The following is a 27,391-nucleotide window of genomic DNA, read 5'->3' on the forward strand; positions in this document are numbered from 1 at the left end:
TTTTTGCCCACCGCGGTTGCAGCCACGCTGCCCACTATCGCCCCCATAGTGCCACACCAAAAGATGGTGTTATTTCCGGCGCTACTGCCAGCGGTAGTGGAAATAATTTTTTTTCCCGGCTAAAGCCCGCCCTAACCACTCCCCTTTCCTGAATTTAAATATTACCGACGCAATGCAGTAGTTATCGCATGCATTAGGGCCCTAATGCACAAAATAACAGCCTTTCGCTGAATATCTGCATATATCTCGCAACTTAGCCGGAGAAGTTAATTCCAATTAACTTTAACTGGATAAGAGAGAATATCGCTACTTATCCGGTTAAGCGCCACCCTGATCCGCCCACTGCCCACCCACAAATTGACTGGCTAAAAGATAGCTGGATAAGTGACTTATCCTGCTATCTAGCGGTTGCCAAATATAACCAGATATTCAGTGGCCCACTGAATGTGCTTTTAATATCGGGCCTTTAGTGGATATGGGGATTACTGGTTGTCATGGAACTGTGGGCTGGAGCCAGGGAGCACCCCTGCAGCAGCAGTACAGGATTGCAGGGCAAGACTGGAGCTGGCCTTCTGCCTAACCAGCCTCCTCCCTTGCAGCCTGAACCCTTGGGTTCTGTGGGCCGGAAGGACTGGGAGCTGTGTACAGACTGGGAGCTGGAATCAGGCACAAGCTGGGAGTGGGCTGCAGGTACTGGTTGAGGCTAGCCCTAGGTATAGACTGAGAGCTGGTACTAGATGCACACTGGGAATGGGAGCTGGAGCTAAGGGAAGACTGGAGGCCAGGTCTAAGTACAGACTGGGCTGGAGACAAGGCTGGGGCTGAGGGCAAGGCCTGGTAAAGGACTGGATGAGAACTGGGCAAAGACAAGACTAGACAAATACTAGACAACGGTCAGCATTAGACAAGCAACAGGAAACAAGAAAGCCCAAACAGGATGCAAGGCTGGCTAGGTGAACCTAGAAGGCCCGAAGGCTGCTCGGTAAGACAGAAAAGCCCAAGAGGGCATAGAAAATGGCAGGGAGACCTCAGAAGCTGCAGAAGAAAATAAGAGGTCAAAAGGCATGGCAGGAGACCTGGGAAGGCCACAAGGCATGGCAGGAGGCCTGGGAAGGACACAAGGCAAGACAGGAGGCCTGGGTAGACCCCAAGGAAAGGTAGAATAGTGAGCTGGAGGTGGGCAGGTCGAGCTGAGGTGGCTCAGTGAAGAGGCACTGAGGGAATGGATAGACTGGATTAAATACAAGGTAGGGAGGAGTGATTAGAGCAGTGGGCTATGAACCAGGAGACCAGGGTTCGAGTCCCACTGTCGCTTCTTGTGACCTTGTACAAGTCACTTTACCCTCCATTGCCTCAGGTACAAAACTTAGATTGTAAGCCCTCTGGGGATAGGGAAATATCTACAGTACCTGAATGTAAACTGATGTGATATCTCAGAAAGAATGTCGGTATATAAAAATAATAATAAATAAATAAATAGAGCTGTCGCTGAGGATCCCTGGTGGAGGGAAGGCTGAGCAGCAGGTGATACTATGACACTGGTTTTTATAGTAGGAGGCTTCTGCGACCTCAGGGCCATACCCATTACTCATCAAAGCTGGATGACTTCTCCCAATATTTGAATCACCTCTTCTTGAATGAAATCTTTGTGCTGCTGATTTCAGTACCCATCCTTGTTGATAATTTTCTAGATCCTCTTTCTGGCAGATTAACCGCCAGGCATTTCTTCTTTTAATCTAAACAAGTGGTACTCAAACAGGTTATCTGTGCCCCCCATCTCCCACCAGCCGGTTGGGTTTTCAGAGTATCCCCAATGAATATGCAGGAGATATATTTTCATGCATTGCCCCCAGTGCATGCAACTATATCTCATGCATATTTATTATCCTGATTGGCTGGGGGGTGGGAGGTGTCCTGAGGACTGACCTGAGCACGCAGGTACTAACCCAGTGCATCTCTTCTGCTGCCCACTGTTGAGATCATGCACTCGCAGACTTGTGATCAGCAGCTACATTTCCCTTTCCCCTTTCAATGCAGGTCTTTTACTTTCCCGGACTGATCTTTAATACCCGTCAGCCCTTCTCTGTTTTATCCTTACCCACTGATCTCTAAAACACCCGAAATGCTCTCATCTTTGCAATGACAGGTTAGGTATATGGCATGTTCCAGCACAGACTGCTGGAAAGTAACGCATTTCCATGGACGTCTGTGGGCGGTTCCATATAAAGAATGTTTCTCCCTCTCAGCGTCTGCACACTGCCCAGAATAATTTGCACCATTCCCTGTGGCCTGCGCTGCAAGGGCTTACCAAGACTCAGCTCTCCTCTTCTGCCTTTTGAGTCTGCAGTTGCAGCCGATCGGGTGCCCTGATGGCATTACAGTTTGGTACTTCTTTATCTGGGGATTATACAGCAGTTTGTGGTACGCGGCAGAAATTACAAAACCATAACACGATATACTCACCAAAGGCTCTAGCACACAACGCCGCTACTACTGTCATAAACCAGCCTGTGCCAGCATTATGGAGATGGATTAGAAATCCCATCTTCTTTTTCTAAATTTTTTTTTTTTTTAATTAGCAAGAAATTATTTATTTATTTATTTTATTTTATTTATGTGAGGTTTCTTTTATACCGATAGCCGTTTGCACATCGTATCAGTTTACATACAACTAATAACTTATGGGCAAAGCCCCTTACAAAGAACAGTATAACAATGTGGAAACAAATATACAGGAGATATAATTGTAATAAAATAGAACTATACAATAAAATACAAGAGATATATATGTATGTGCGAGTAGGGAGTATGGGAGTTACTTAGGGAACTATATTCAAGAGGATATCTTAAGGAGAACACTTATGCTGGGGGGGTCATGATATTATCAATACAATAACTTCAAAACTATAACACATTGTAGGAACAAGGTGTAAAAAACAGCAGTGAGGAGCAGAGTAATTTAGAGATTCAAATGGAGGGTAGGGAAAAACAAAAATGGAGATAAGGGGGTGGAAGAGAGAGAAAGAGGGTGAGGGAGGGCAGAAAGGAGGGCTTAAAGATGGTAGGAGAGAGGGAGATTCATGAGCTATAAGAGGGGTGTCAAAGAGGTTATGAGGGTAGCAGGAAACGCTTAGGGGGGTGAGAATAAGAAATGAGGGTTGGCTTAACAATATCGAGTTGAAGGAAATCGTGTTGAAGGGTCGTCCTCATTGGGAGGGGGGAGCATGTGGGTAGGCCTGTATTTAAAAGAATTAAAAAGAAAACCAGTGCCTCCAGTCAGCCTTGTGGCCCCTATCAGTGTGTTAATTGTTCCTGTGTTATGGCTCAGCATGGCTCTAATACTATCATTCAAAAATACCGAAGGAATTAACCTGTAATTACGATACTTCATTGTCCATTTTGTTTCATGTGTGCGGCAGTGAAAAAGTGATCTCCTCAGAGCAGGGGCGGCTGAAGGCAATCTGCTGCCCGAGGGGAGGGATGAGATGGCGCCTCCCTCCCCCCTCCCCCGCCGCAAAGGCAAAGCACAGGTCAAACATTCCAGAGGGTCATGGGGGGCAGAGAGTCCCCTTGGAGTCTGGCCCTTCCGGTGATTTCAAATGCTACAGAAGGGGGAAAGGAAGGGTCAGAATTCCCAAAGAAGTGGCAGACAGTGATTCACTGATAATATTTCTTGGAAGCTGGCAACCCTGCAACCTGCCTTCCACATTTCTGCAGAACTCGGCCCCAGAGAAGGGGGAAATGGGTGACTAGTGGGGGGAGGGGCCGTGTGTGTGGCGCACTCTCTCCAGGTCGGTGCAAGGATATCAGGTGCACTAGGCAAATTTTATACACTAACCCTCACCACACACAATTAAAAGCTGTGCATTTATAATAACAGATTGTACATGAAAAAAAGATATTCATAGCCTTCAGGGGTAAAAATATCACAGCAACACGTATATTATTTTTACATGCACTGCACTGGTGCCAACCAGAAAACCCTGCAAAAAAAGACATTTGGTATTGGGCCTATTGTATAGTAGATTTGATGTGGGCTTGTCCCTCAGAAATCCATGAGTAAACAGAATAATAATGATAATATTATGATGGATTTTATGTTTATATTGTAATCTACTTAGCACAATATATTTGCTATAAGCGGCCTAGAAATATTTAAATAAATAAGCCTCCCATACTAAAAAGCACTAAATGCCAGCACTCAAGCACTAACACCCCCACCTTTGAAAAGACAGCACTACAAATATTATACCAGGTTCTAAAACACCAATACACCTCCTATTAGAATTACGCCAGGCTGCTAGATCCCTACACAGAAACTACATGCTAACAGAATATGTCACTTCGATAACTAGAACCCAGACAGATAGACACCAAATATAGAATAAAATATACCCCTAGATTCATCAAAATGCATTAACAATGCCCACATGAGAGAGAGAGAGAGTCTATCTACTATCTACAAGACCCTCTTAGTAGTGAAGTATTTATATCTCTATAGGAGGGCATCTAATAGGTCGAGATGAGGTGTTGGTGGTGGTTTAGGGTTTCGGGGCCAGTTTCGTATGTAGAGTGAAGATCTGACATAATTTGGAGTGAGGAAAGTCTCACAAAGATGAAATTTCTACTATGTTCTCTCACCCTAGCTTTTAAGGCCCTTCCCAGAGGTTCTCTCTCTCTCTCCCTCCCAAGCCCAGAAATGGGCAAAATGCAATTCAAAAAATGTATCGCGATTTGCTTTATGGCCATTTCGGGCATATTGCACAGTCTAACGCCAGGAAAAAAGGTGTAGTTATTTCCGGCATTAAAACCGTGCGATATCACTTGTTATGCTATTGCACAGTGCAATTCTACACCTCATTTTACTAAACCATGCCCAAACTCCTCCCTGATCCCATCCCTCCAAAAAATTTGCATTCATGCCGTGCGTTATTGTTCATAACGCATGTGTTCACGGTTATCACATGTGTTAACGCTATAACACATTTTGATGAATGACCCTGTTAAACAGAAATGTGCAAACAAAAACTGAACTGGAAACTGCATGCAGTTCAACAACGGAAAAACAGAAGCAACATCATTCCTCATACAACAATAATAAAATCAAGAAATATAAAATTAATCATAATAGTAAAACTATACCAATAGAATAAATATTTCAAAATGGCTAAACAGAATATCAATTTTTTTTTTAAATGTTCTCAAAAAACAATAAACTATTTCAAAACAACAGACACATCAAATAACATTCATCAGTTACTTCTAATAAGAATAAAAACAATTCCCCACTCTCCTTACCTGATATCTTTTGATTTCCAGTCACCCTAAATTTGTTGAGGATTGGGGGAGGGGGACCACACAAACATATACACACCCTCTCACATACAGAGGTTTTCTCTCCCTCCTCTCACATACAGAGGCTTTCTCTCCCTCGTCTCACATACACAGGCTCTCACGCACAACACACCACACCACAAATACTCACATATGCACGAAGGCTCTCAGGCACACCACCATGCATCAGTGGCGTAGCCAGAATTGATTTTTTGGGTGGGCACAAGGTTAACATGGGTGGGCTGTAGGCATGCAGGTCTGCTAGTTGTTTTTTTACTGATAAATAATGCCAAATTATGCAGCATAGCATTCACATCTACGCCAAAGTATGAGGTTTACTTAATGATACAAACATAATTCACGGTGATTTGTGGTACTTTAGCCTTCTTATTATTAAGATTTTATACACGGCTCCTACCTGTCCATAAATTTTGAGAGAGCGGTTGTGTTGCTTATATTTAAATTGCTAACATCTCAAAATATAGATATATATTTTTACCTTTGTTGTCTGATCTTTGTATTTTTCTAATCAGTTGGTCCTGGTCTCTTTTTCCCATTTTTTCCCTTATAGCTCATTTCCTAATTCCTTTTCAGTGTCTTTCTTCTATTACTGTCTTCTTCCCTTCCACACACACACACACACACTTTCTCTCACAGACTCTCTCTCACACACTCAAGCTGTCACTCTCATATGCTCTCCCCCCCCCCCCCAAGCTCACATTCAAGTTCTCACTTTCTCACCCCTCCCCAGGCTTATATTCTTATGCACACACAGACGCACATCCAGGCACCCATTCTCACCCACACACATAAACCCAGACTCCCATTCTCACCCACAACCCATGCTCCCAGTCTCACCCACACATATTCAAGTTCCCATTCTCATCCATACATATACATATTTAAGGTACTATTCTCACCCACACATACACACATTCAAGCACCCATTCTTATCCACATATTCAAGCTTCCATTCTCACCCACCCACACAAACCCAGGCTCTCATTCTCACCCATATATACACACATTCAAGCTCCCATTCTCACCCACCCACAAACCCAGGCTCCCATTCTCAACCACACATACACACATTCGAGCTCCCATTCACCCACATATTCAAGCTTCCATTCTCACCCACATACACACCCAGGCTCCAGTTTTCACCCACACACACTCCCATTCTCATCCACACATACACATTCAAGCACTGCACAGCTTCTGCTTTCTCCCCCAGAGCAGGAAGATCAGCTGCCTCTCCTGCTGCCACCGGACTCCTGCTATCTTCGGGCGTCCGAACTTCCTGTCGGGGGGGGGGGGAGCGGAAGCGCAGCGCACAACGTCCGCTTCCTCCCTCCTCCCCCCCCCGCAGGAAGATCGGCGGGCAGTACGGCCCGACGCCCGAAGATAGCAGGAGTCCAGTGGCAGCAGGAGAGGCAGCTGATCTTCCTGCTTTGGGGGAGAAAGCGGAAGCTGTGCGCGGCGCTTCCGCTCCCCCAAACAGGAAGTTCGGCGGGCCGTTTGGTCCGAAGATAGCAGGAGGCCGGTGGCAGCAGGAGAGGCAGCTGATCTTCCTGCATTGGGGGGAGGAAGCGGAAGCTGCGCGCGGCGCGGAAGACCGGTTGGCCATACGGCCGCAGCAGCGCTTCCCCATGTGTGCCGTGATGGCGCGCGAGGCGTGGGTTCTCTTGTTCGCTGTCGCGGGGATGGGATCCCGCGACAGCCTTGCAGTTCCGGTGCCAGTTGGGTGGGCCTGGGTCTAAGTTGGGTGGGCACCTGCCCACCCAGGCCCACCCGTGGCTACGCCACTGCCATGCATACAGGCTCTCTCTCTCACACACCCAGATACACACAGGCTCTCTCACATATACACACACAGGCTGTCTTGTGCACACACACCCATGCACACACACAGGCTCTCACTCTCGTACACACATACATACATACACAGGGTCTCATTCTCTAGCACACACACGCACACAGGCTCACTTTCTCGCACACATACACACACATTCCACACATACACAAACAAGCTCACACTCTCTCGCACACACTCATACTCTCAGGGCATCCCTGTCTCTTTAGGCCACATCGGGATGGGGTCTGCTGCGGCCCCACCAGGCCTCTTTGGGTCACGACAGGATAAGTGATGCTGGTGGTGCCCAGGGTGACCACACAGCACGTTCTACCCAAAGGCTATCACTGCTCACTCTCCATTTTCTCTCACCAGTCATTATCACCTCTCTCCCCAGACCAGTCTTTGTCTTGCAACTGTCACCCTCCCCCCAGACCAGTCTCTTTTGGCACTATCAACCCTCCCCCAGACCAGTATCCCTCATCACTATCAACCCTCCCCCAGACCAGTATCTCTCTTGTCACTGTTATCCCCCCCAAGACCAGTCTCTCTCTCTCATGAGTCATTGTCACCCCCAGAGCAGTCTCTGTCTCTCTCTAGTCACTGTCACCCCCTTTCCCTAAAGCAGTCTCTCTCTCTCAGCAGTCACTATGAACTCCCCCCCACGACCCTTCTCTTTCATTTACTGTCTTACCCCATCCACCCCAAGATCAGTGTCTCTCTCTCTCTCTCTCTCCAGGAAGGGGAGGAGCCGTTGCACACTCAGTATTGTTCCAGCAGGAGAATCACTGCAGGCAGTGCTGCTTCTGAAAGGGGCCTGGAGCCTGCCCACTCAATGCCTTCTAGGTCTTCTGCTCTGCTCCTCACCCCAGCAGCCGCTCTGCCCTGTCCCAGTCAAACTCCATAGTGTGTGTGAGCTGCTGCCTTAAAAATTGTCTCTCCTGCAGGCTGCAGCTGTCCCGTTCTACCTCGCGGCCCCTTCACTGACATTCTGGAACGTCGGCAGACTCAGCTTTTTTTTTTTTTTTCCCCACAGCACGAGTCCCTGCCTGGCCGCTTCCTCTCCCGCAGGCCACTGAGACGAGTGGCCAAGCAGGCGGCAGCAAAGGGGACACAGGCACAGGAATCGAGGCTCAGTTTTGCTTGCTGGCAATGCTGCTACTTTTCTTTCTTTGCATACTTTATTCTGGAGGCAGGCGTCAAGACAAGTGAGAATGAAACGCCTCAAAAACAAAGCAGATGAGCTGTGCATAAGCACCTCCGAAGAATAGAAACTTGCTCAAGCAGGCACCAAAGAACGAGGGAGGCAGAAGGAAATGCTGAGCCTGCGCCACGTGACATGGGATGCCACACCTTTCTTTTTTTTTTTTAGATCATTAGATGTGTGCCAGTTTGTGAACATAGAAGGCAGCTGAGTGTGAGGCAGTCGGCAGCCGCAGCAGGGGCAGGCAGCAATGATCCTTCTAAGGATTGGGTTGCTGTGAGCAAAAAGTTTTGGTTTCATTACCCTGGAGCACTACTTTCTTTGATGCAAAAAGTCTGTCAATTTTATGCTCACAGCAACCCAATCCTTAGAGGGAATATTGAAGCAGCATGCACACAAACTTTCTTACATACACACACTTGCTTATTCACTCTCATACCCTCTCACATATATGCGCTCATTCTCACACATACACACACACACTCACTCTCATGCCTCTATTTCACTCAGACTCTCATGCACATTCACTCAATTCTCCTCTTCCACACACACACACACACACACTCATCTCATAACTGCAAACCCTTCACTGAAACACACTTTGAGAAGTAACACAAACCCCTGTAAAAAAAAAAAAAAAAAAAAAAAAAAGACATATAGGACCTTGCCATACCATACCAGCACTATCTTAGGACTCAGCATTATCTATAACATGGCAGCATTGCAAATACTACACTATGACCTAGAACACTAATACACTACCTACTACTCCAAAGCCCCACAGAAAATCTACATGCCAGTAGCCATAGTGCACCTCAGTCACACATGCAGAACACAGATAGAACCTTACCCAATACAGGATAAGGACCTACAAATTAGAAACAGAAACAGGCAGACAAAAATAAAATGGAAAGCCCAAGAAACCAAACTCTGAACAGTGGAATACTGAAGAAAGAACAAAATATAAATATGTAATGCACATTCCCAAAGATAACATATGCCAATCACTAAAAATTCAAAATACGTTTTTACCTTTGTTGTCTGATCTTATTTCTTTAATTGGTTAGACCCAGGCTTTTTTTTTTTACCATGTTCCTTTTCTGGGTCTTTTCCCAATTACTTTTCCAGGTTCTCTTTTTTTTCTCTGTTTCTTCTCTCTCTACTTTTCTTCTTCCCTTTCTCCCTCAAACATAAACTCAGGCATTCATTCTCACAGGCTGTCTCTCTCTCTCTCTCAAATGCTCTCTCGTGCATACAGGCTCCCACTCTCATATGCTGTGGCTTACACACAGTTCTCACTTTCACATGCTATCTGACTCATATATATACACATCGGTTCTCTCACATGCTGTCTCACTCTCTCACACACAGGCTCTCACTCTCATATGCTGTCTCACACACACAGGCTCTCACTCTCACTGGCTCCCACACACACACACACCCAAGCAAGCTCCCATTCATTCTCTCACACATACTCATCTCTTTAACTGACTCTGTGCTAAAAGGCTTTGTCAACAATGAATCATATATCCTGGTACTAATAGTTTTAAAAGCAGCATTCGACATACTCGACCACACCTTGCTATGCCACCAGCTGAAAGAAATTGGAATAGCGGAAATGTTAACAAATGGTTCTCTTCCTTCCTAAAAGATAGGACATTCCAAGTCAAACTAGGTAATCAAATTTCAGACACCCAATCGATACAGTCATCCCCAAAGGTTCAGCCTTCTCAGTCACTCTATTCAAGATCTATCTCTTGCCTATATGCACTCTACCAGCAAACTTGGGAATCAACTTCTTCCTATATGTAGACGATATACAATTCTACATCCCTTTTTGACAAAACATTTGAAAAAGCTGCAGCGACTTTGTCAACATACTTGAAGGCCATACAACAAAAACTTTCTCAACTGAAACTAACTCTAAACACAAAAACCCCCGGAAATTATATGGCTAAGGAGAGATAACTCGATAATCAAACCACCAACCCTAAAGCTAGGAATTACCAATATTACTCCATCAGATGAAGTATGAGACCTAGGAATTCAGATCAATTAGAACTTCACTATGAAAAGACATATAAGAAAATTAATCAAATCAGGATACTCCAAGTTGAGAATTTTACATCGACTAAAACCTCTGTTAACAATACAGGACTTCTGCATTGTCTTACAAACACTTATATTTTCAAACTTAGACTACTGCAACTCCCTTTTACTAGGCCTCCCCTCAAGTCTACTAAAACCACTACAATTAATTCAAAATGCTTTCGCAAGACTCCTACTAGGGACAAGGAAATTCGAATACATCACCCCATCGCTGATAGCCCTGCACTGGCTTCTTGTACAATCCAGAATTCATTATAAAGTATTATCCCTAATTTTTAACATCATCAACAATATTGATCCATGCTTATTAGGAGTGACACTTCAACCCTACACACCAAAGAGAGACCTAAAATCACAAAACAAAGGACTTCTAATGGTACCCTTCACTCAGAACACACACCTAACGCAAATAAGAGATCACATGTTTGCAATAGCAGGACTCAAACTGTGAAACTCGCTTCCAGAATCATTACATCAGATTACAGAAAGAAAGAGTTTCAAGTGAGAATTGAAAACATGGCTCTTTAGAAATGCATACGATTTAACGTAAACTACTATCATGCTGATTACTGCATTGACAGTACCAGAGATAACGCTAGTGGAACATACAATATATATAATGAATGATATAAAAATAGTACTAGTAGAATTAGAATTGGTATTCTCTGTTGTGTAGACCTACAAAGGATTAGTTTGATCAAGATTATATAGGAGCTACTGTGATATCCTAGAATATGTGTGACTATGAAATAGAATATGTATTTACTGTGGTATTGAATTAGAAGGTGTTCCTTAACACAAAGTATATATAATCATTGACCATGAATTTGAATGCTAACACTGTAAACCGTTGTGATCTTTATTTGGAACAATGGTATATAAAACACCTAAATAAATAAATAAATAAACAAACAAACAAACAAACATACACCCAGGCAAGCTTCCACAGACACCCAGGCAGGCACCCATTCATTCTCATACACACAAACAGATAGACTGAGACACCCCCAGGCAGCAGCTATTTTCACACAGAACCCCAGGCAGGCACCATTCATTCTCTCTCTCTCTCTCACACACACACACACACACACACACACACACAGTGACAGACTCCCCAGGCAGGAACCCATTTTCACACATTCTCACAAACATACAGACCGCTAGGCAGGCACCCTTTCATCTCACACACACACAGAAACCCCCCAAGCAGGCACCCATTCTCACACACATACAGACCCCCAAGGCAGGCACACATTCATTCTCTATCTCACACATACACACACACACACACACACAGTGACAGACTCCCCAGGCAGGAACCCATTTTCACACATTCTCACAAACATACAGACCGCTAGGCAGGCACCCATTCATCTCACACACACACAGAAACCCCCCAAGCAGGCACCCATTCTCACACAAATACAGACCCCCAGGCAGGCAGGTACCCATTCATCTCACACACACACATACAAAGGCCCCCTCTTTCTTTTGCCGGGAGCCTCTCTCACTCTGCTGCCGCTTCACTGCGCAGCTTAGCTATCAGTGAGGAGCCAATCGCTGCTACTGGCACTGAAGCCTGTTCTGCTGCCTCCTCAGTGCAGGCCCCATGATATAAAAAATTTGTGGGGCTAGCACTTCCTTCATGCTGATCTCGTTTATCGTGAGATCAGCAAAGAAAAAGTGCTACTCTCGCGAGTTTTTAATACTGTGGGACACCCGAAGCTTTGGGGGGTCTCATCTGTGCTTCGGACTATGATGGAATGCGCTCCACCACGACCCTGCCGGTCTTACTGTACGGGGGTAGAAAAGTTGTGCGCGCCCACATATTCACGCAGCTTAGAGGGAACGTTGGCAGGCAGTGTGAGGCGGACGCCACAGTGTCGTTCTGAGAGAGGCATTTTTTGCCGCCTCAAAATTCTGCACCCTGAAGCGGCCGCCTCACCCTGCCTCATTGTAAAACCGCTCCTGCCTCAGAGCTTCATACCTTGGATGACACCCTGGTGCTCTCCAGCAGCACCCGAGTCCAAACAGCAGGGTGCCGGGCTACAAACTTCCAGTCTCTGCAAACTTCGGCGGCTCGCAGCAGTGTCTTGGTGTCCAGGTACGTGAAAATGCAGAACAGCGCAGCTCTCATTTTCAGGATCTCTGGGCTGATTACCTCATTCGACCTGGATGGGCTGCCCCTTTCCGGTCTGCAGATCTTTCCACATGCTTCCTCAGATCGAGCTGTCAAGCAAACAGATAGGGATTTATGACCCATGGCATGTCTGCAACACTTCAGTGGTCATAGCTAGAAGCCTCTCTGCTCCCTCAGTCTGTATTTCACATTTTGGAGTTATTTCAATGATTGGCTGAGATCTTGGACATTAATATAATTGGCCTGTGTTCTGACTGTTTGAGTTCCTAATTGATAATTGCAGATCTAGGGATTTCCTCCAATTACCCTTTTGGGGATCTAGAAGGAACTGCTCACCAAAGGGACACAATTAGAATAAGCTCTGCAAGGCTTTTGCCTTCCTAAGATTAGCAAAATCTAAACATAATGGCTCACCACACCCCAAAGAAGGATGACCATGATGTTCTCCTCACTTCTTTCACATGAACTATTTACATAACTGTAGAGATCTCTTTGGAATCTCTACTGGTTGGCCCTAGTCTAAGACCTGAAATAGGGAGTTAGAAGTGGAGCATGCCAGTTGCTACATCAAGGAGACGACTGTAGATTTCAAACTGGTTAAAAGAAAGGAAACAGAGTAGGATTAAATGGTCAGTTTTCTCAGTGCGAAAGGATAAACAGTGGAGTGCCTCAGGGATCTGTACTTGGATCAATGTTTTTCAGTATATTTATAAATGATCAAATTTGCAGATGATACAAAATTATTCAAAGTAGTTAAACCACACATGGATTGTGATAAATTGCAGGAGAACCTTGCGAGACTGGAAAATTGGGCATCCAAATGACAGATGAAATTTAATGTGGACAAGTGCAAGGTGATGCATATAGGGAAAAATAACCCATGCTATAGTTACACAATGTTAGGTTCCTTATTAGGTGCTACCACCCAGGAAAGAGATCTAGGCATCATAGTGGATAATACTTTAAAATCGTCGGTTCAGTGTGCTGCGGCAGTCAAAAAAGCAAACATAATGTTGGGAATTATTAGAAAGGGAATGGTGAATAAAACGGAAAATGTCATAATGTCTCTGTATCGCTCCATGGTGAGACCACACTTTGAATACTGTGTACAATTCTGGTCACCGCAACTCAAAAAAGATATAATTGCACTGGAGAAGGTACAGAGAAGGGCGACCAAAATGATAAAGGGAATAGAATAGCTCCCCTATGAGAAAAAGCTAAAGAGGTTAGGGCTGTTCAGCTTGGAGAAGAAACGGCTGAGGCAGGATATGATAGAGGTCTTTAAAATCATGACAGGTCAGGAACGAGTAAATGTGAATCGGTTATTTACTCTTTTGGATAATAGAAGGACTAGGGGGCACTACATGAAGTTAGCATGTAGCACATTTAAAACTAATCGGAGAAAACTCTTTTTCACTCAATGCACAATCAAGCTCTGGAATTTGTTGCCAGAGGATGTGGTTAGTGCAGTTAGTGTAGCTGAGTTTAAAAAAGGTTTGGATAAGTTCTTGGAGGAGAAGTCCATTAACGCCTATTAATCAAGTTGACTTAGGGATTAGCCACTGCTATTACTGGCATCAGTAGCATGAGATCTACTTAGTTTTTGGATACTTGCCAGGTATTTGTAGCCTGGTTTGGCCACTGTTGGAAACAGGATGCTGGGCTTGATGGACCCTTGGTCTGACCTAGTATGGCAATTTCTTATGTTCTTACCTACGTTAAGTACACTTTATGCAGGTAAATGGCTTTTGAAAATTGCTATGAAAGTATGCTACATTTACATGCATAACGTCTTTGAAAATTACAAGTTAGTTTGGAATATCCATCCAGAGTTTCTGGTCTAGTTTTTTGGTACCTACACCTCCAGTGATATCATGCGCCTTGGGGGTTTATCCCCCCTTTCGGAAAATCCATCTCCCAGCACTCTACATGGACTTAACCCTGGGACTGAGTGCACCACTGCCTTCCCAAATAAATATCAGAAAACATATATATATTGAAAACAACATGGCAAATATTTCAAATCTTCTAAAAAAAAAATACATAAAGGACTCAAGAAATCTCTTGATGACATTCATTTCAGCTACACTAGTATACAGTGAGTTTATTCTGCAATTTGGAGAGCAAAGTTTGATCTTGCAGTATACTGCCCAGTGCTTAATCTTCTCAACATGGGGAATTATTTTAAATATAACCACTGAAGGCAAAAACAGTGGCTTCCAAGCTGTTTTAACTTTTTTTTAAAACTTTGTGTAACAGGCCGAGCACAATACCAGCACTCGCCACAGCACATGGCTTAACACACAATTGGACCGCATCCATAACCCACAATGCAAAACGGGGGTTAGTGCGTCCAATAGAACGCGTAGGTAATAGCGCTCATCACATGGAAATTCATTTTGATGAGGCGATTAGCTACTTCCCCCGATGCAAAAAAAAAAAAAAATGTGCGCCAGACACGCATATTTTTACCCTCAAAAATTAATGCCTACCCAGAGCAAGTTAAAATTTTGAGGAGCCCAAAATGTTGACAGAAAAGCAGAAAATACTTCTTTTCCGTACTTCCTCCTACTTAATATCATGGTGATATTAAATTGGAGAAACAGAAAAAGGAGAACTTTAAAAAAAATTTTTTTTTAAAAACCCAGTGTGCAGTGGTCAGGTTAGGAAAAGACACGATCAATTAACAAGCATCGGTTTTCCTTAGAAAAACAGACGCTTGTAAAATTGAGCTTCCATTTTCCTAACCCACTGGCAGCCACCTCTTCTGGGCGCCCGCTGCAGAGGAGGCACTAGGAGCCTCCTTTTTACCGTGGCAGGCATTTGGATATTGTATCGGGCATCCTGGAGAGGTCGATCGCCGTGAGTTAGAAGAGCAGGTGGTCAGTCATGAGCACCCATTTTCCGCACATCGATATTGCACTGGTCTGTAAGTAATTAATTACAGGGTGTTAGATCACGAGATCAAGCAGAGTACAGACTGCTGCCAGCTCAAAGAAAGTAACGCAAACTCCACGGCACAGTCCTCACTCAGCTATCCCTAAAAACTGAACTGAAATGCGTGAAAAGGCAATGGAAATCATTTAGGGATACATTTTGAAAGCCTCAGTCAGGAACTATGTGGGTAAAATGGCGGAATCTGCCAAGTGGATTTTCATTTCCCTAAAAGTACACACATACTTTTCACAACATACATGCTTGTAGCCACAGTAAAAGGAGGCATTCCCAGAAGCGTATCTTGCTCAAGGAAAAAAAATATACATGTGACAGGTGACAGTACTTTAAATATCAAGATGCTTTATTTTGTGGTTGAGAGTTCAGGTCTTTCCGGATGTTTCCAGGGAGACCCAATTAAAGAGGAAGCAATTTCTTCAGCTAAAACCTTGGGATTTTTTTTGCTGGAAGCTTTGCTTTACCTCAAATTTCCTTGCAAGTGATTAGTTAAATATCAGAAAAATAAGTTTGTTTTTGTTGATCCTCTTCGTTTGGAGACTTTTGTGTTAGACAAATCTCCCCCAGCATAGATAGGTACCTGAGGATTTGGGGTTAATATCTGTACTGTTTGATATATTTTTCTTAGAGCAACTCCAATAATGTGAACTGTATCATTTAAGATGTGGTTATTTTAAATTTTGTGATCTGTAATTTTCTTTTTCTTTGTTTTATCTTATGTTTCTTTGTAAATATGATTTAAATCAAATAAATAATTTAAAAAAATTTGTACATGTATAGTCAACTTGAGTACTATATGTTCCTATTGGAGATGACTTATTCCTTTTTGTCTGGTTGGCTGGGGCCGTTATGGAGACACAGCTCAGAGGGAGGGAGGAGACATAGCGATCGCAGCCTCAGAGGGAGGAGGAGTATGATCTTACAGCAGTTTGCTTTGATAAGAACCCATTCACAAAGGAAAATTAGTTTCTTACCTGATAATTTTCGTTCCTGTAGTACCAAGGATCAGTCCAGGACACCTGGGTTGTGACTCCGCACCAGTAGATGGAGACAGACTAAAACTTGTGGGCGGAGCCATATATGCCCCTGTGCCAGTCACAGCCCCTCAGTCTTACGGAATGTCAAAGTAGAACACAACCAGAGAAGTAAACCAAACTAGATACCGCTAACTAACGGGGAAAGAAACACCCCTTCTGGAAACGGACTCTCCAACCGAGAGAGCGAACAAGCGGAACAGAGCAAATCAAAAACACAGAGCGGACTCTCCATTACTTCAGCGCAGCACTGCGGGCGGGATCCTGGACTGATCCTTGGTACTACAGGAACGAAAATTATCAGGTAAGAAACTAATTTTCCTTTCCCTGTACGTACCAGGATCAGTCCAGGACACCTGGGATGTACCAGAGCAACCTACTGAGGGTGGGAAGCAGAGAGTCCCGCTCGGAGTACCCTCTCTCCAAAACCCCCAGAATCGGTAGCCCGGACATCCAGCCGGTAATGCCGGATAAAAGTATGCAACGACTTCCAGGTGGCCGCCCTACAAATCTCTTGAGGCGACACCTGAGAAGCTTCCGCCCAAGACGCTGCTTGAGAACGAGTCGAGTGAGCTCGCAGCCCCACGGGAAGAGGTTTGCCCCGGATCAAGTAAGCCGAACCAATGGCCTCCTTGAGCCAACGAGCAATCGTTGTGCGGGACGCTGTAGCTCCTTTCTTTGGTCCAGAGAACAGTACAAACAGATGATCTGTGACCCGAAACGGATTAGTGACCTCCAGATATCGGAGAAGGGATCTCCGCACGTCAAGCTTCCGTAACTCCCTCTCTTCAGTAGCAGAGGAGTCTCCGCACGCAAAAGCGGGCAACTCCACCGATTGATTAACGTGAAAAGACGAGACCACTTTCGGTAGAAAGGAAGGGACCGTCCGTAAGGAAACCCCCGATTCAGAGATACGCAAGAAAGGTTCCCTACAGGACAGGGCCTGTAACTCGGAAACACGCCGTGCCGAGGCAATCGCCACTAAGAATGCCGTTTTTAAAGTGAGATCCTTAAGAGTCGCGCGTTTCAAGGGCTCAAACGGCGCCATGCATAGAGCGGAGAGAACCCAATTGAGGTTCCAAGCCGGACAAGGCAGACGTAACGGGGGGCGAAGGTGTTTAGCACCCCGAAGGAAACGAGCAATATCCGGGTGAATCGCCAGAGACTTACCTCGCAAACACCCCAGCGCCGCCACTTGGACCCGTAGGGAACTGCACGCCAGACCTTTGGCCAGACCCGCCTGGAGGAACGCCAGAACCTCAGCGACGGAAGCCGAAGTGGGGTCCACCCCGCGCTGCACGCACCAGTCCTCAAAGACAACCCAGACACGGACGTAAGCCAAAGACGTCGACTGCTTTCTGGAACGCAGTAGCGTGGCCACCACCGCATCTGAATAACCTTTTCTCTTCAGTCGATTCCTCTCAAAAGCCATGCCGCGAGACAGAAGTGATCCGCATCCTCCAAACAGACGGGGCCCTGATGGAGTAGGGCCGCCATTCCCTGGAACCGAAGGGGTGCCGCCACTGCCAGTTGTACGAGGTCTGCGAACCACGGCCGGCGAGGCCACTCCGGTGCCACCAAGATCACGTTGGCCGGATGCAACTCTATGCGCCGTAGAATCTTGCCGATCATCGGCCATGGGGGAAACACGTAGAGCAGCACATCCGTCGGCCAGGGAAGCACCAGCGCATCGACGCCCTCTGCCCCCCGCTCTCGACGTCGACTGTAAAATCGCGGGGCCTTCGCGTTGTGCCACGTGGCCATCAGATCCATGTGGGGCACTCCCCACATTTCGCAAATGAGAAGAAACGCTTCGTCCCCCAGCTCCCACTCTCCGGGATCTAGACGATGACGGCTGAGATAGTCCGCCTGCACGTTGTCGACTCCCGCAATGTGAGACGCTGCGAGGTTGCTGAGATGTAGCTCCGACCAGGCCATCAAGCGCTGAGCTTCCTCCGCCACCTGGGGGCTCCGGGTCCCCCCCTGCCGGTTGATGTATGCCACGGTGGTCGCATTGTCCGACAACACTCGGACCGCCTTTCCTCTCAGCAATGGTAGAAAAGCCTGCAGGGCCAGACGGACCGCTCTGGTCTCTAGGCGATTGATAGACCACTGGGCTTGCGACACCGACCATAGGCCTTGAACTGAGCTCCCTAGGCAGACTGCTCCCCAACCGGAGAGGCTGGCATCTGTGGTCACCACTGTCCAACTGGGCACCAGGAGGGAGACTCCGGCGGAAAGGTGACTGGGGTCCAGCCACCAACGCAGGCTGGATCTCGCGTGTCCCGCTAGAGGAAGTGGTAGGTGGAAATCCTCCGAGACCGGCTTCCAGCGGGAAAGCAAGGATGACTGTAAGGGTCGCAGATGAGCGAACGCCCATGGCACCAGCGCCAGCGTGGAAGCCATAGACCCTAGGACCGTAAGGTAGTCGCAGACTCGTGGTTGGCGGAGAGACAACAAGCGTTGTACCTGAGTTTGCAATTTGACCATCCGTTCGAGGGAAAGAAACACCTTGCCCTGCTTTGTGTCGAAAAGAGCTCCCAGATATTCCAGGGTCTGCGTTGGTGTCAGATGACTCTTGCTGAAGTTGACCACCCATCCCAGGGACTGCAACAGATGGAGGACCCTGGCCACCGCCATCCGACACTGATCCTCGGATTTCGCCCGAATCAACCAGTCGTCCAGGTACGGATGGACATGGAGACCTTCTCGGCGCAGTTGAGCCGCCACCACGACCATCACCTTCGTGAAAATACGAGGGGCCGTTGCGAGCCCAAAGGGGAGCGCCCGAAACTGGTAATGCCGACCCAGAATGCAGAATCTGAGGAAGCGTTGGAATGACGGCTGGATACCTATGTGAAGATACGCTTCCGTGAGGTCCAGGGAGGCCAGGAACTCGCCTGGCCGGACCGCGGCGATGACGGACCGGATGGTCTCCATTTTGAAGCGAGGAACGCGTAGGCATCGGTTCACCCCTTTGAGATCCAGAATTGGTCGGGACGTGCCGTCCTTCTTTGGAACGATGAAGTAAATGGAGTAACGGCCCTTTCCTTGTTGGCTGACAGGAACGGGGGAGATGGCTCCCAAGTCCTCTAAGCGGCGGATGGTGGCTAGCACCGCCACTTTCTTCTCGGGAGCCTTGCAGGGTGACACAAGGAACTTGTCCACTGGAATGCGAGCAAAATCTAACGCGTAGCCGTGACTTATCACGGTGAGGACCCACTGGTCCGACGTTATCCCGGCCCATCTCTCGTAGAACGACAGCAACCGCGCCCCGACGTTGGGAACAGCGTGCCGAGGCTGCTGCGGGAGAAGGGCCGACCCTCTTTCATTGTGAAGACTTGGGCGCCGTGATGGCCAGGGCACCCCCTGGCCTACCAAAACGCCTCCCACGAAAGGACTGCTGCTGCTGCTGCTGCCACTGTGGGGTACGGGAGGAGGAAGACCTGAACGAGTGCCCCGACGACCTTTGAGGCCGCGCCCTCCTGGGCCCACGAAAGCGGGACCTGGCTGAAAAGGAAGGCCGCGACCTGGATCTATCTTCGGGCAACCTGAGAGCCCTATTTTCCCCCAGGGAAGCCATCAAGTCATCTAATTCCTTGCCGAACAGCAATTTACCCTTGAATGGCAGCGCCCCGAGGTGAGCCTTTGAAGAGCCATCCGCCGCCCAGTTGCGTAGCCACAGGAGGCGGCGAGCCGAGACCGACGCCACCATGGATCTAGACGAAGTGCGCAGTAGATCGTGGAGTGCATCTGCGCCATATGCTATTACCGCTTCCAACTTATCCGCTTGCGCTGCCTCGTCTGCCGAAAGGTCCGCATTGGCTTGAAGGACCTGAGCCCAGCGTAAGCCCGCTCTCAAAGCGAAATTCGTACACATGGCGGCCCGAATTCCTAGCGCTGAAACCTCAAAAATCTTCTTGAGCTGTACTTCCAGCTTCCTGTCCTGAAGGTCCCGAAGGGCTGTAGCACCCGTAACCGGGATAGTAGATCTTTTCGTTACCGCCGAAACCGCCGAATCCACCTTGGGAAACTTGAGAAGGTCCAGCGCATCCTCCGGAAGCGGGTAAAGTTTGTCCATGGCCTTGCTGACCTTCAACCCTAACTCCGGGGTGTCCCATTCCCGGAACATGATGTCTGTTGAGGAAAAATGGAACGGAAAAGCGACTGCTGGACCCGTGAGGCCTAACAGGACCGGATCCATGTTCGCTTCCTGACGAACCACCGCCGGAGGGGGGTTTATTCCCAGTTCCTGGATAATCGCTGGAATTAGAGGTGGCAATTCATCCCTACGGAAGAGCCTGACCACTTTGGGATCGTCTCCTTCCACAGCCTGTGAGCCTTTGGCTACGCCGGACGTAGCGGAGCCGTCCGCTCCTACATCGTCGGGCCCCTTCTGGATCTCTTCAGGGGAATCAGCGTCCTCCTCGGGGGAGGAATCGGTGTCGGCCTCCTGTGGGACGCCACGTGGAGGCCGCTTCCCCCGCGAGGTGCCCTGGGGCCCCTCCGCGACCCCCGAAGGCTTCCGGGACCTCTTCAGCGGTGGAGCTCTGCGAGCCTCACTCCGGCCGCGCTTGCTTTTTTTGTATTTTAGGACCTTGCGCAACAAAAGCGCAAGGTCCTCCGAAAAAGAGCCCGAATCCGATGAAAAATCATCGGGACTCCCCGGGGACCCTGTGTCCCCCGAGGGACCCCTTCCGACCGCGATTCGCTGCGGGGAAAGCGCGGGAGGCAAGGCCGAAGGCCCTGCCGATTCCCGAGCCATTTCGCGGCCCGTGGCCAAAATGGCCGCCACTCCCGCGCTGATCGGGAAAAGCTCTTGGGGCTTTTCTACGGCGCCCCCCCCGCGCGGAGGCGATCGCGCGGGCCGAGAACGAGCCCCCCGAGGCGCCCCCGACGACCCCTCTCCGCCCGGGATGCAGGCCGCGCAGAGACTTTCGCGCGAAAGACGCGCGCGCGCCGAGCCACAGGCCCGGCAGACCGAGCCGCGAGGCATGCCGGCGAAGAGGCGCGAAGACGGAGCAGCAGGAGCGACGAAAACTGAAGAAAAAAATTCGAACGGCCTCCCCCCGTCGGCGGCGCCCCCCCCTTGCGAGCGGCGCTGCGAAGCAAGAGAGAGCCGGCAGAAAATAAAACGAAACCTTTTTTTTTTTTTTTTTTTTTTAACAAAAAAACCTGTCGCTGTCCACGGTCCTGGAGCCCTAATCCAGCAGGGGTGAGTGAACCGGGCTCCCCGGTGTCACCCCTGACGCTGCTACTAGGCCAGCTGGGTCCTCGACCCTAGCAGCGGCCTCAACCAGGGGGGGGTGGTCCCCTCAGAACCTCACAACCCCCCTGGGAGGCAGGGCGAAAGGGACCTAAGGGACAATTTGGAAAATTACCCAAACAGAAAAACAACGTAGCCTAACTGGCCTAAGGAATCAAAAAGAACCGACCCTGACGGAGTACCAGAACCAGGGCAGGCAGGGCTGTGACCGGACCTGCACCATCTACTGGAGACAGAGTAAGACTGAGGGGCTGTGACTGGCACAGGGGCATATATGGCTCCGCCCACAAGTTTTAGTCTGTCTCCATCTACTGGTGCGGAGTCACAACCCAGGTGTCCTGGACTGATCCTGGTACGTACAGGGAATGGTCATTAAAATAGCATAATTTTTTAAAACAATCATGGATTTCATATCAGGAAAGAGAAATTCAAATCAATTCAAATGTGGTGAGAAAGAAATACATGAGGTGGGACATACATCCTAAGAACATACTTCTGTCCCCTTAGGTGCATGTCCTCCGGAGTCTCAGTATGCACTGCACTTTTTAGCAATGACATACCACCAATAAACCTTATCCAGGAGTACTCTTTCCCACTCTTGACATCCCTAATGTTAGCAAAGCCCTGACGTAACTGTGCTCTCACGGCTTTTAGGACAGAGGCTCACCTGCGGCTAGTCTGCAGCCTCCCATTGCCCGACTGGCATTTGGCTGCTGGCCTTCGGCCAGGGCGTGCTGCTCCTCCCACACATCCGCCTCCGACTCGGTCGTCCTGGAACCCACGTCGGACACATCGCCCTCCTCCCCCTCTGTGCTGTTCCGGTAAGGCCTGCGGTGCCAGTTCTGGATGGCTTGCCTGCGGAGGCCTGAGCTCCGCATGTTGCCAAGTCTCTCGAGGCCGCTGTCCATGGCTCGGCCCTGAGCATGGTACTGCAGCCCTTCCATGCTGTCCTCGGCGGGGTGCAGCTCAGCACTGTCGCTGTCGTAGCAGCCGGAGCTCTGGGAGACGGTCTTCACCCTGCTGGAAGCGCTAAGAAGAGGACAAAAAAGCAACAGTAAGGGTTACTAGATGGCTCCAGGTCACCAGGGAAAGGCTGATCCTGTCCTGGTTTTGCTCCATTGCAGGCAGGAACTTCTAGCTGTGATTTTCTTAAGGGCAATCCAAAGGGACAATCAGAACTACAAGCCCGAGTACGCCACGTCGCAAAACCAGGACGGGATGAGCCTTTTCCCGATGACCTGGAGCCGTCCAGCAACTCTAAACAGCAAGAACGCCAGGGGTGAGGGAATAAGCATTTCACATTTACAGACGCATCTTTACAAACGTAACGGCAGCTGGAGTGTGTCTGCTCACCATACGCGGCAGAAAAGTAAAGGGAACTTCCTGGTTTCACCAGGACACACCTGTTTACATGATAGGAGCATCAGAAACTGGGGGAGGAAACAAGGGCTTGCTCTAGCACTGGCAGGACGATTCTTATGTTTCACGCCTTAGTTTCATTTTATTCTTTTGAATGTATATAAGCACCTCGCATCCAAACATTATCCCAGTTCTCTGACAAGCACACGCAATTGAAAGACTGTGAGCACTGGCACTTGGGCAAAGATCACAGCAGTACTTCCCATAGAAGGACACTGCCCAACAGCTTGTGAAAGAGAAATGAAGAAGTTTTGTATCCTAGTTTTTATAGTCTCATTAAGACTGGCTGAGCTCCGGTGCAGAAGGGCAGAAGGTAATTAACAGGGAAAGTTAGTGGCAGTGCAGGAGGCCTGAGGATGTTCCAGTTCTTTGCTCAGGCTTTTCCCCACTCCCCATGGAAGGAGTCAGTGCAGAACTCCGGATACCAGGAGCCTACCAGCATAGGTGGCCCACCTTACTCAAGTCAGCACAGCATCCGGTCCTGGTTTTGCCCTATTGCATGTATGCAGATGTAATCCCAGTTTCCTCAGGGCAAGTAGAACTACAACTCCATACCTGCGACAGGCAAAACCAAGAATGGATCAACCTGTGCCAGCACACGGGGCTATGCTGCAACATAGTTTGTGTTTTTATTGTGTATGTTGACCTTGTATTCTGCCATGACCTCTACAGAATAAACATTTTTTGAAAATAAATAAAAATGTGACTAAAAAATGCTTCAGTCATTCAATTTAAGTGAAAAAACCATCTATAGCACTAATGTAAAAATACAGAGAAATTTATTTAAACATGACTGTAAAAACAAATAAACTCTATAGATAAGTTTAAAGTCTAAGCTTATCCCAATCTTATGTAAAATTAAGGAGGCCGATATTCAAAAACTACTTAACTGGATAATTAGGACTTATCCGGCTAAGTGGTGTCCACTGAATATCTGGCTATATTCAGCTCATTAGCTAGCTGCATAACTCAGGGGCAGGGAATAGGTGGATTGGGGCGGTGCTACTTATCCAACTAACTTAGGTGGATAAGTGGCAATATTCCGATTTATTCGGTTACATTAAACAGATAAGTTAGACCTGCCACACAGCAGGTTTAACTTAGCTGGATATAATTTATCCAGCTAAGAAGCACCAAACAAGGGGATATATCCCAAGTAAATTAACCAGATAAGTTTTATCCGGCTAACTTAGTACCTGATTCACCAAGGGTTTTTCCCCTAGACACAAAATGGAAGAAAAGCCTTAATGAATCTGGCCCTTTCTTACAGTTTTCATTGCAATACTGACTTCTATATATCTTACGCTTCCTCAGGGGTATAAACTTTTTGTGATACACCTCAAAAACAATATTATACTGATGTGTCTGTCAGTTTTGCTTCAGTTTTAGCTTTTTGGTCACTATGGGCCTCGTTCATGCAGGCTCTTTCCTCCATTCTGTTTCATAGTGAATGCTCTTCAGAGAACAATTTTCAAAGCGATTTATATGGGCAAAAAGCATTTTAGCCACATTATTCGGCTGTCTGAAAATGCCCCCCCCTCAATTTTACTAAAAGTCTGTACGTTGTTCCACAAGGAGTGGACTTTTAGCCGCATGTATTCCTGGGGCGTGTAGCAGTTGGGGGAGAATAAGCAAGCCCCTAGGTGGCACTTTTAAATGTGGGCTTGGACTTTTCCAGCAAACATCTAGCTGCAGAAAAAGCAGGTGCAGGTAACCGCACACACTCTGTACCCCGTATACATTTCAAAGCAAAAGTACGCAAGGACTTTGATTCTGAGATCTGGTGCACAGCCTGCGGGTAGGAGGCACACGCACTCTTTTCTCCCAATGTGGACAGCTGGAAAATTGCCCCCATAAGCTTTGTCTGCCATAACAAATATTTATTTGTTTTCTCAGCAGTAGATGCTTCAGTTTAGCTTGTTTTTCACTTCCAGTTTTAGCCATCTTCAGCAAAGAGACATATTTGCCACCTTTGCTCAGGTAGTAACTTTGATTTTCACACTAATGAATTCTCAAAAATGCCGCTTGGAGATTTCAGCATGGAGTTACTGAATGAGTTGGTGAAGAAAGCAAAAATGTGCCTGTATCAATCTCTATATTCAATTTGGAATTATAACCCCCACAAAATACTTTTCCCATTTGTCTAATGCTTTTGAAAAAAAAAAAGAAAAAAGAAACAGTAGCACCATGATTTGTTTCAATAAAAACAATTCACTGGTTGAAGAATCAAGAGCATCAACAGATCCTCTTTGCCCTGTAGTGTTGGTTTCAATCCTGAAGTCGAATAAGTGACTGAAGTTCTTCTTTGCCCCCTACAACCAAGGCCATTACTAGCTTTGTTGCTGCCCAGTGCAAACAATTCCTGTGATGCCCCCTGCCTCCCTCCAACAATGAGTTCAGTCTCTGTCCCAGGCCCAGCTCCCTCCAGCAATTTATATTTTTAAAAACTGATACCCTCCACGGAACCCATGGTCAAGGGAAGAGTATTACATAATCTAAGGAAAACTTACAGCCTTGCACCCTCCTCGCCCCACAACCTCTATAGCCACACAAAACATAATTAAGCACTTGTAACACATTTTACATGAAAAAGAACATTCAAAAGTACATTCTTCTGAGGCAAAATATCACTTACAACATGCATATTATATTTACATGCACTGCTGTGGTGACAACCAGAAATCTCTGCAAAAAGACATTTGGAACTCCTATTTATAATGGCATCTCAGAAAGGCAGGAATAAACATAATTACCATTACAATATAGTAAAGCTCCCATATCAAAACAATCCTAACTGCCTGCACTCAAACAGTAGCAAACTTATCTATGAAAAGGCAACACTGCAAATATTCACCAGGCCCCAGAACACCAATACACCTCCTATTGGGAAAACAGAACAAGCCAGGCTGCTATAGATCCCTCTATAGAAACTGCATGCCAGCAAAATGCCTCACCTCGGTCACATATGCAGAATACAGACAGACCCTGACCAAATACAGAATAAGGAGTCCAGAAAGTATAAATAGAAATGTGCTGAGAACTGAATTGGAACCCACAACAAGCCAACCTCTATATGCAGAGCAACAATAGAAAAACAGAAACATTGCCATTCTTCATAAAGCATTAAATAATAAAATCAAGAAATATAAAACATAATTGTAAAATCATATTCATAAAAAGAATATTTCAAACCAGTTAATGAATAGAATATCCACAATTTCCCAAACACCAATACAATATTTCAAAAATTCCAATAATTAAAAAATGTTCTATTTCCCCCCCCCAAAAAAATTTTCAAAACAGAAAAAGCAGCAAATTACGCCCAATAATTAAAACTAATAAGGATTAAAAAATCTCCTGCTCTCCATACCTAGGATCTTTTAATTTCCAGTCACCCTGAGATTTTCGTGGATTCAAAGAGATAGGGCCGCATAAACTCTCTCTTGTCTCTCACACACACACTGATTCTCTCACACATTCCCATTTCATATACATCTATGCTTTCACACATACTCCCTTCTCTCCCTCACAGACATGTGAGCGCATGCTTGTGACAGCCTATATGTGATACATAGGTTTTCACAGGTGCACACCCGCATATACACAGGCTCTCACATAGACACACACACAAAGGCTCTCACATGACCACACACAAGCTCTCACACAGTCATATACATAGATGCAGGCTAACTCTCTCTCTCTCATACACACACACACACACACACACACACACACACACAAGCTTTCACACAGACACAGGTGCACACAGGCTCGAACACAGACTTACACACATACATAAGCTCTCACACAGATTCAGACACACACGTACACGGCCTCCGGTTCTCTTTGGGCCTGGTGGGATGAGCTCCATCATGGCCCCCAGGCTCCTCTTCTCTTTGGGCTTGGTGGGATGAGTTCCTCCATGGCCCATGGGCTCCTCCTCTCTTTGGGCCTGGTGGGATGAGTTCCACCATAGCCCCGCGGGCTTCTCTTCTCTTCAGGCCTGGTGGGATGAACTCCACCATGGCCCTGCGGGCTCTTCTTCTCTTCGGGCCATTGTGGGATTAGCTCCACCATGGTG

At 47.1% G+C, this 27,391-nt stretch overlaps 1 protein-coding gene across 1 annotated transcript in view; it reads right to left on the bottom strand.

Moving 5' to 3' along the window:
- FBXO41 (F-box protein 41) overlaps positions 1-27,391 on the bottom strand; it is a 159,718-nt gene that overhangs the window by 61,051 nt on the left and 71,276 nt on the right. The window contains exons 4-5 of the mRNA XM_029594661.1: positions 22,559-22,920; positions 12,487-12,728 (exon numbers count right to left, since the gene is read on the bottom strand). Coding sequence (XP_029450521.1) covers positions 12,487-12,728; positions 22,559-22,920 — 604 coding nt within the window. The remainder of the gene's footprint in view (positions 1-12,486; positions 12,729-22,558; positions 22,921-27,391) is intronic.

The sequence above is a fragment of the Rhinatrema bivittatum genome, chromosome 1, assembly GCF_901001135.1.
Source record: "Rhinatrema bivittatum chromosome 1, aRhiBiv1.1, whole genome shotgun sequence".
Classification (NCBI taxonomy): Eukaryota; Metazoa; Chordata; class Amphibia; order Gymnophiona; family Rhinatrematidae; genus Rhinatrema; species Rhinatrema bivittatum.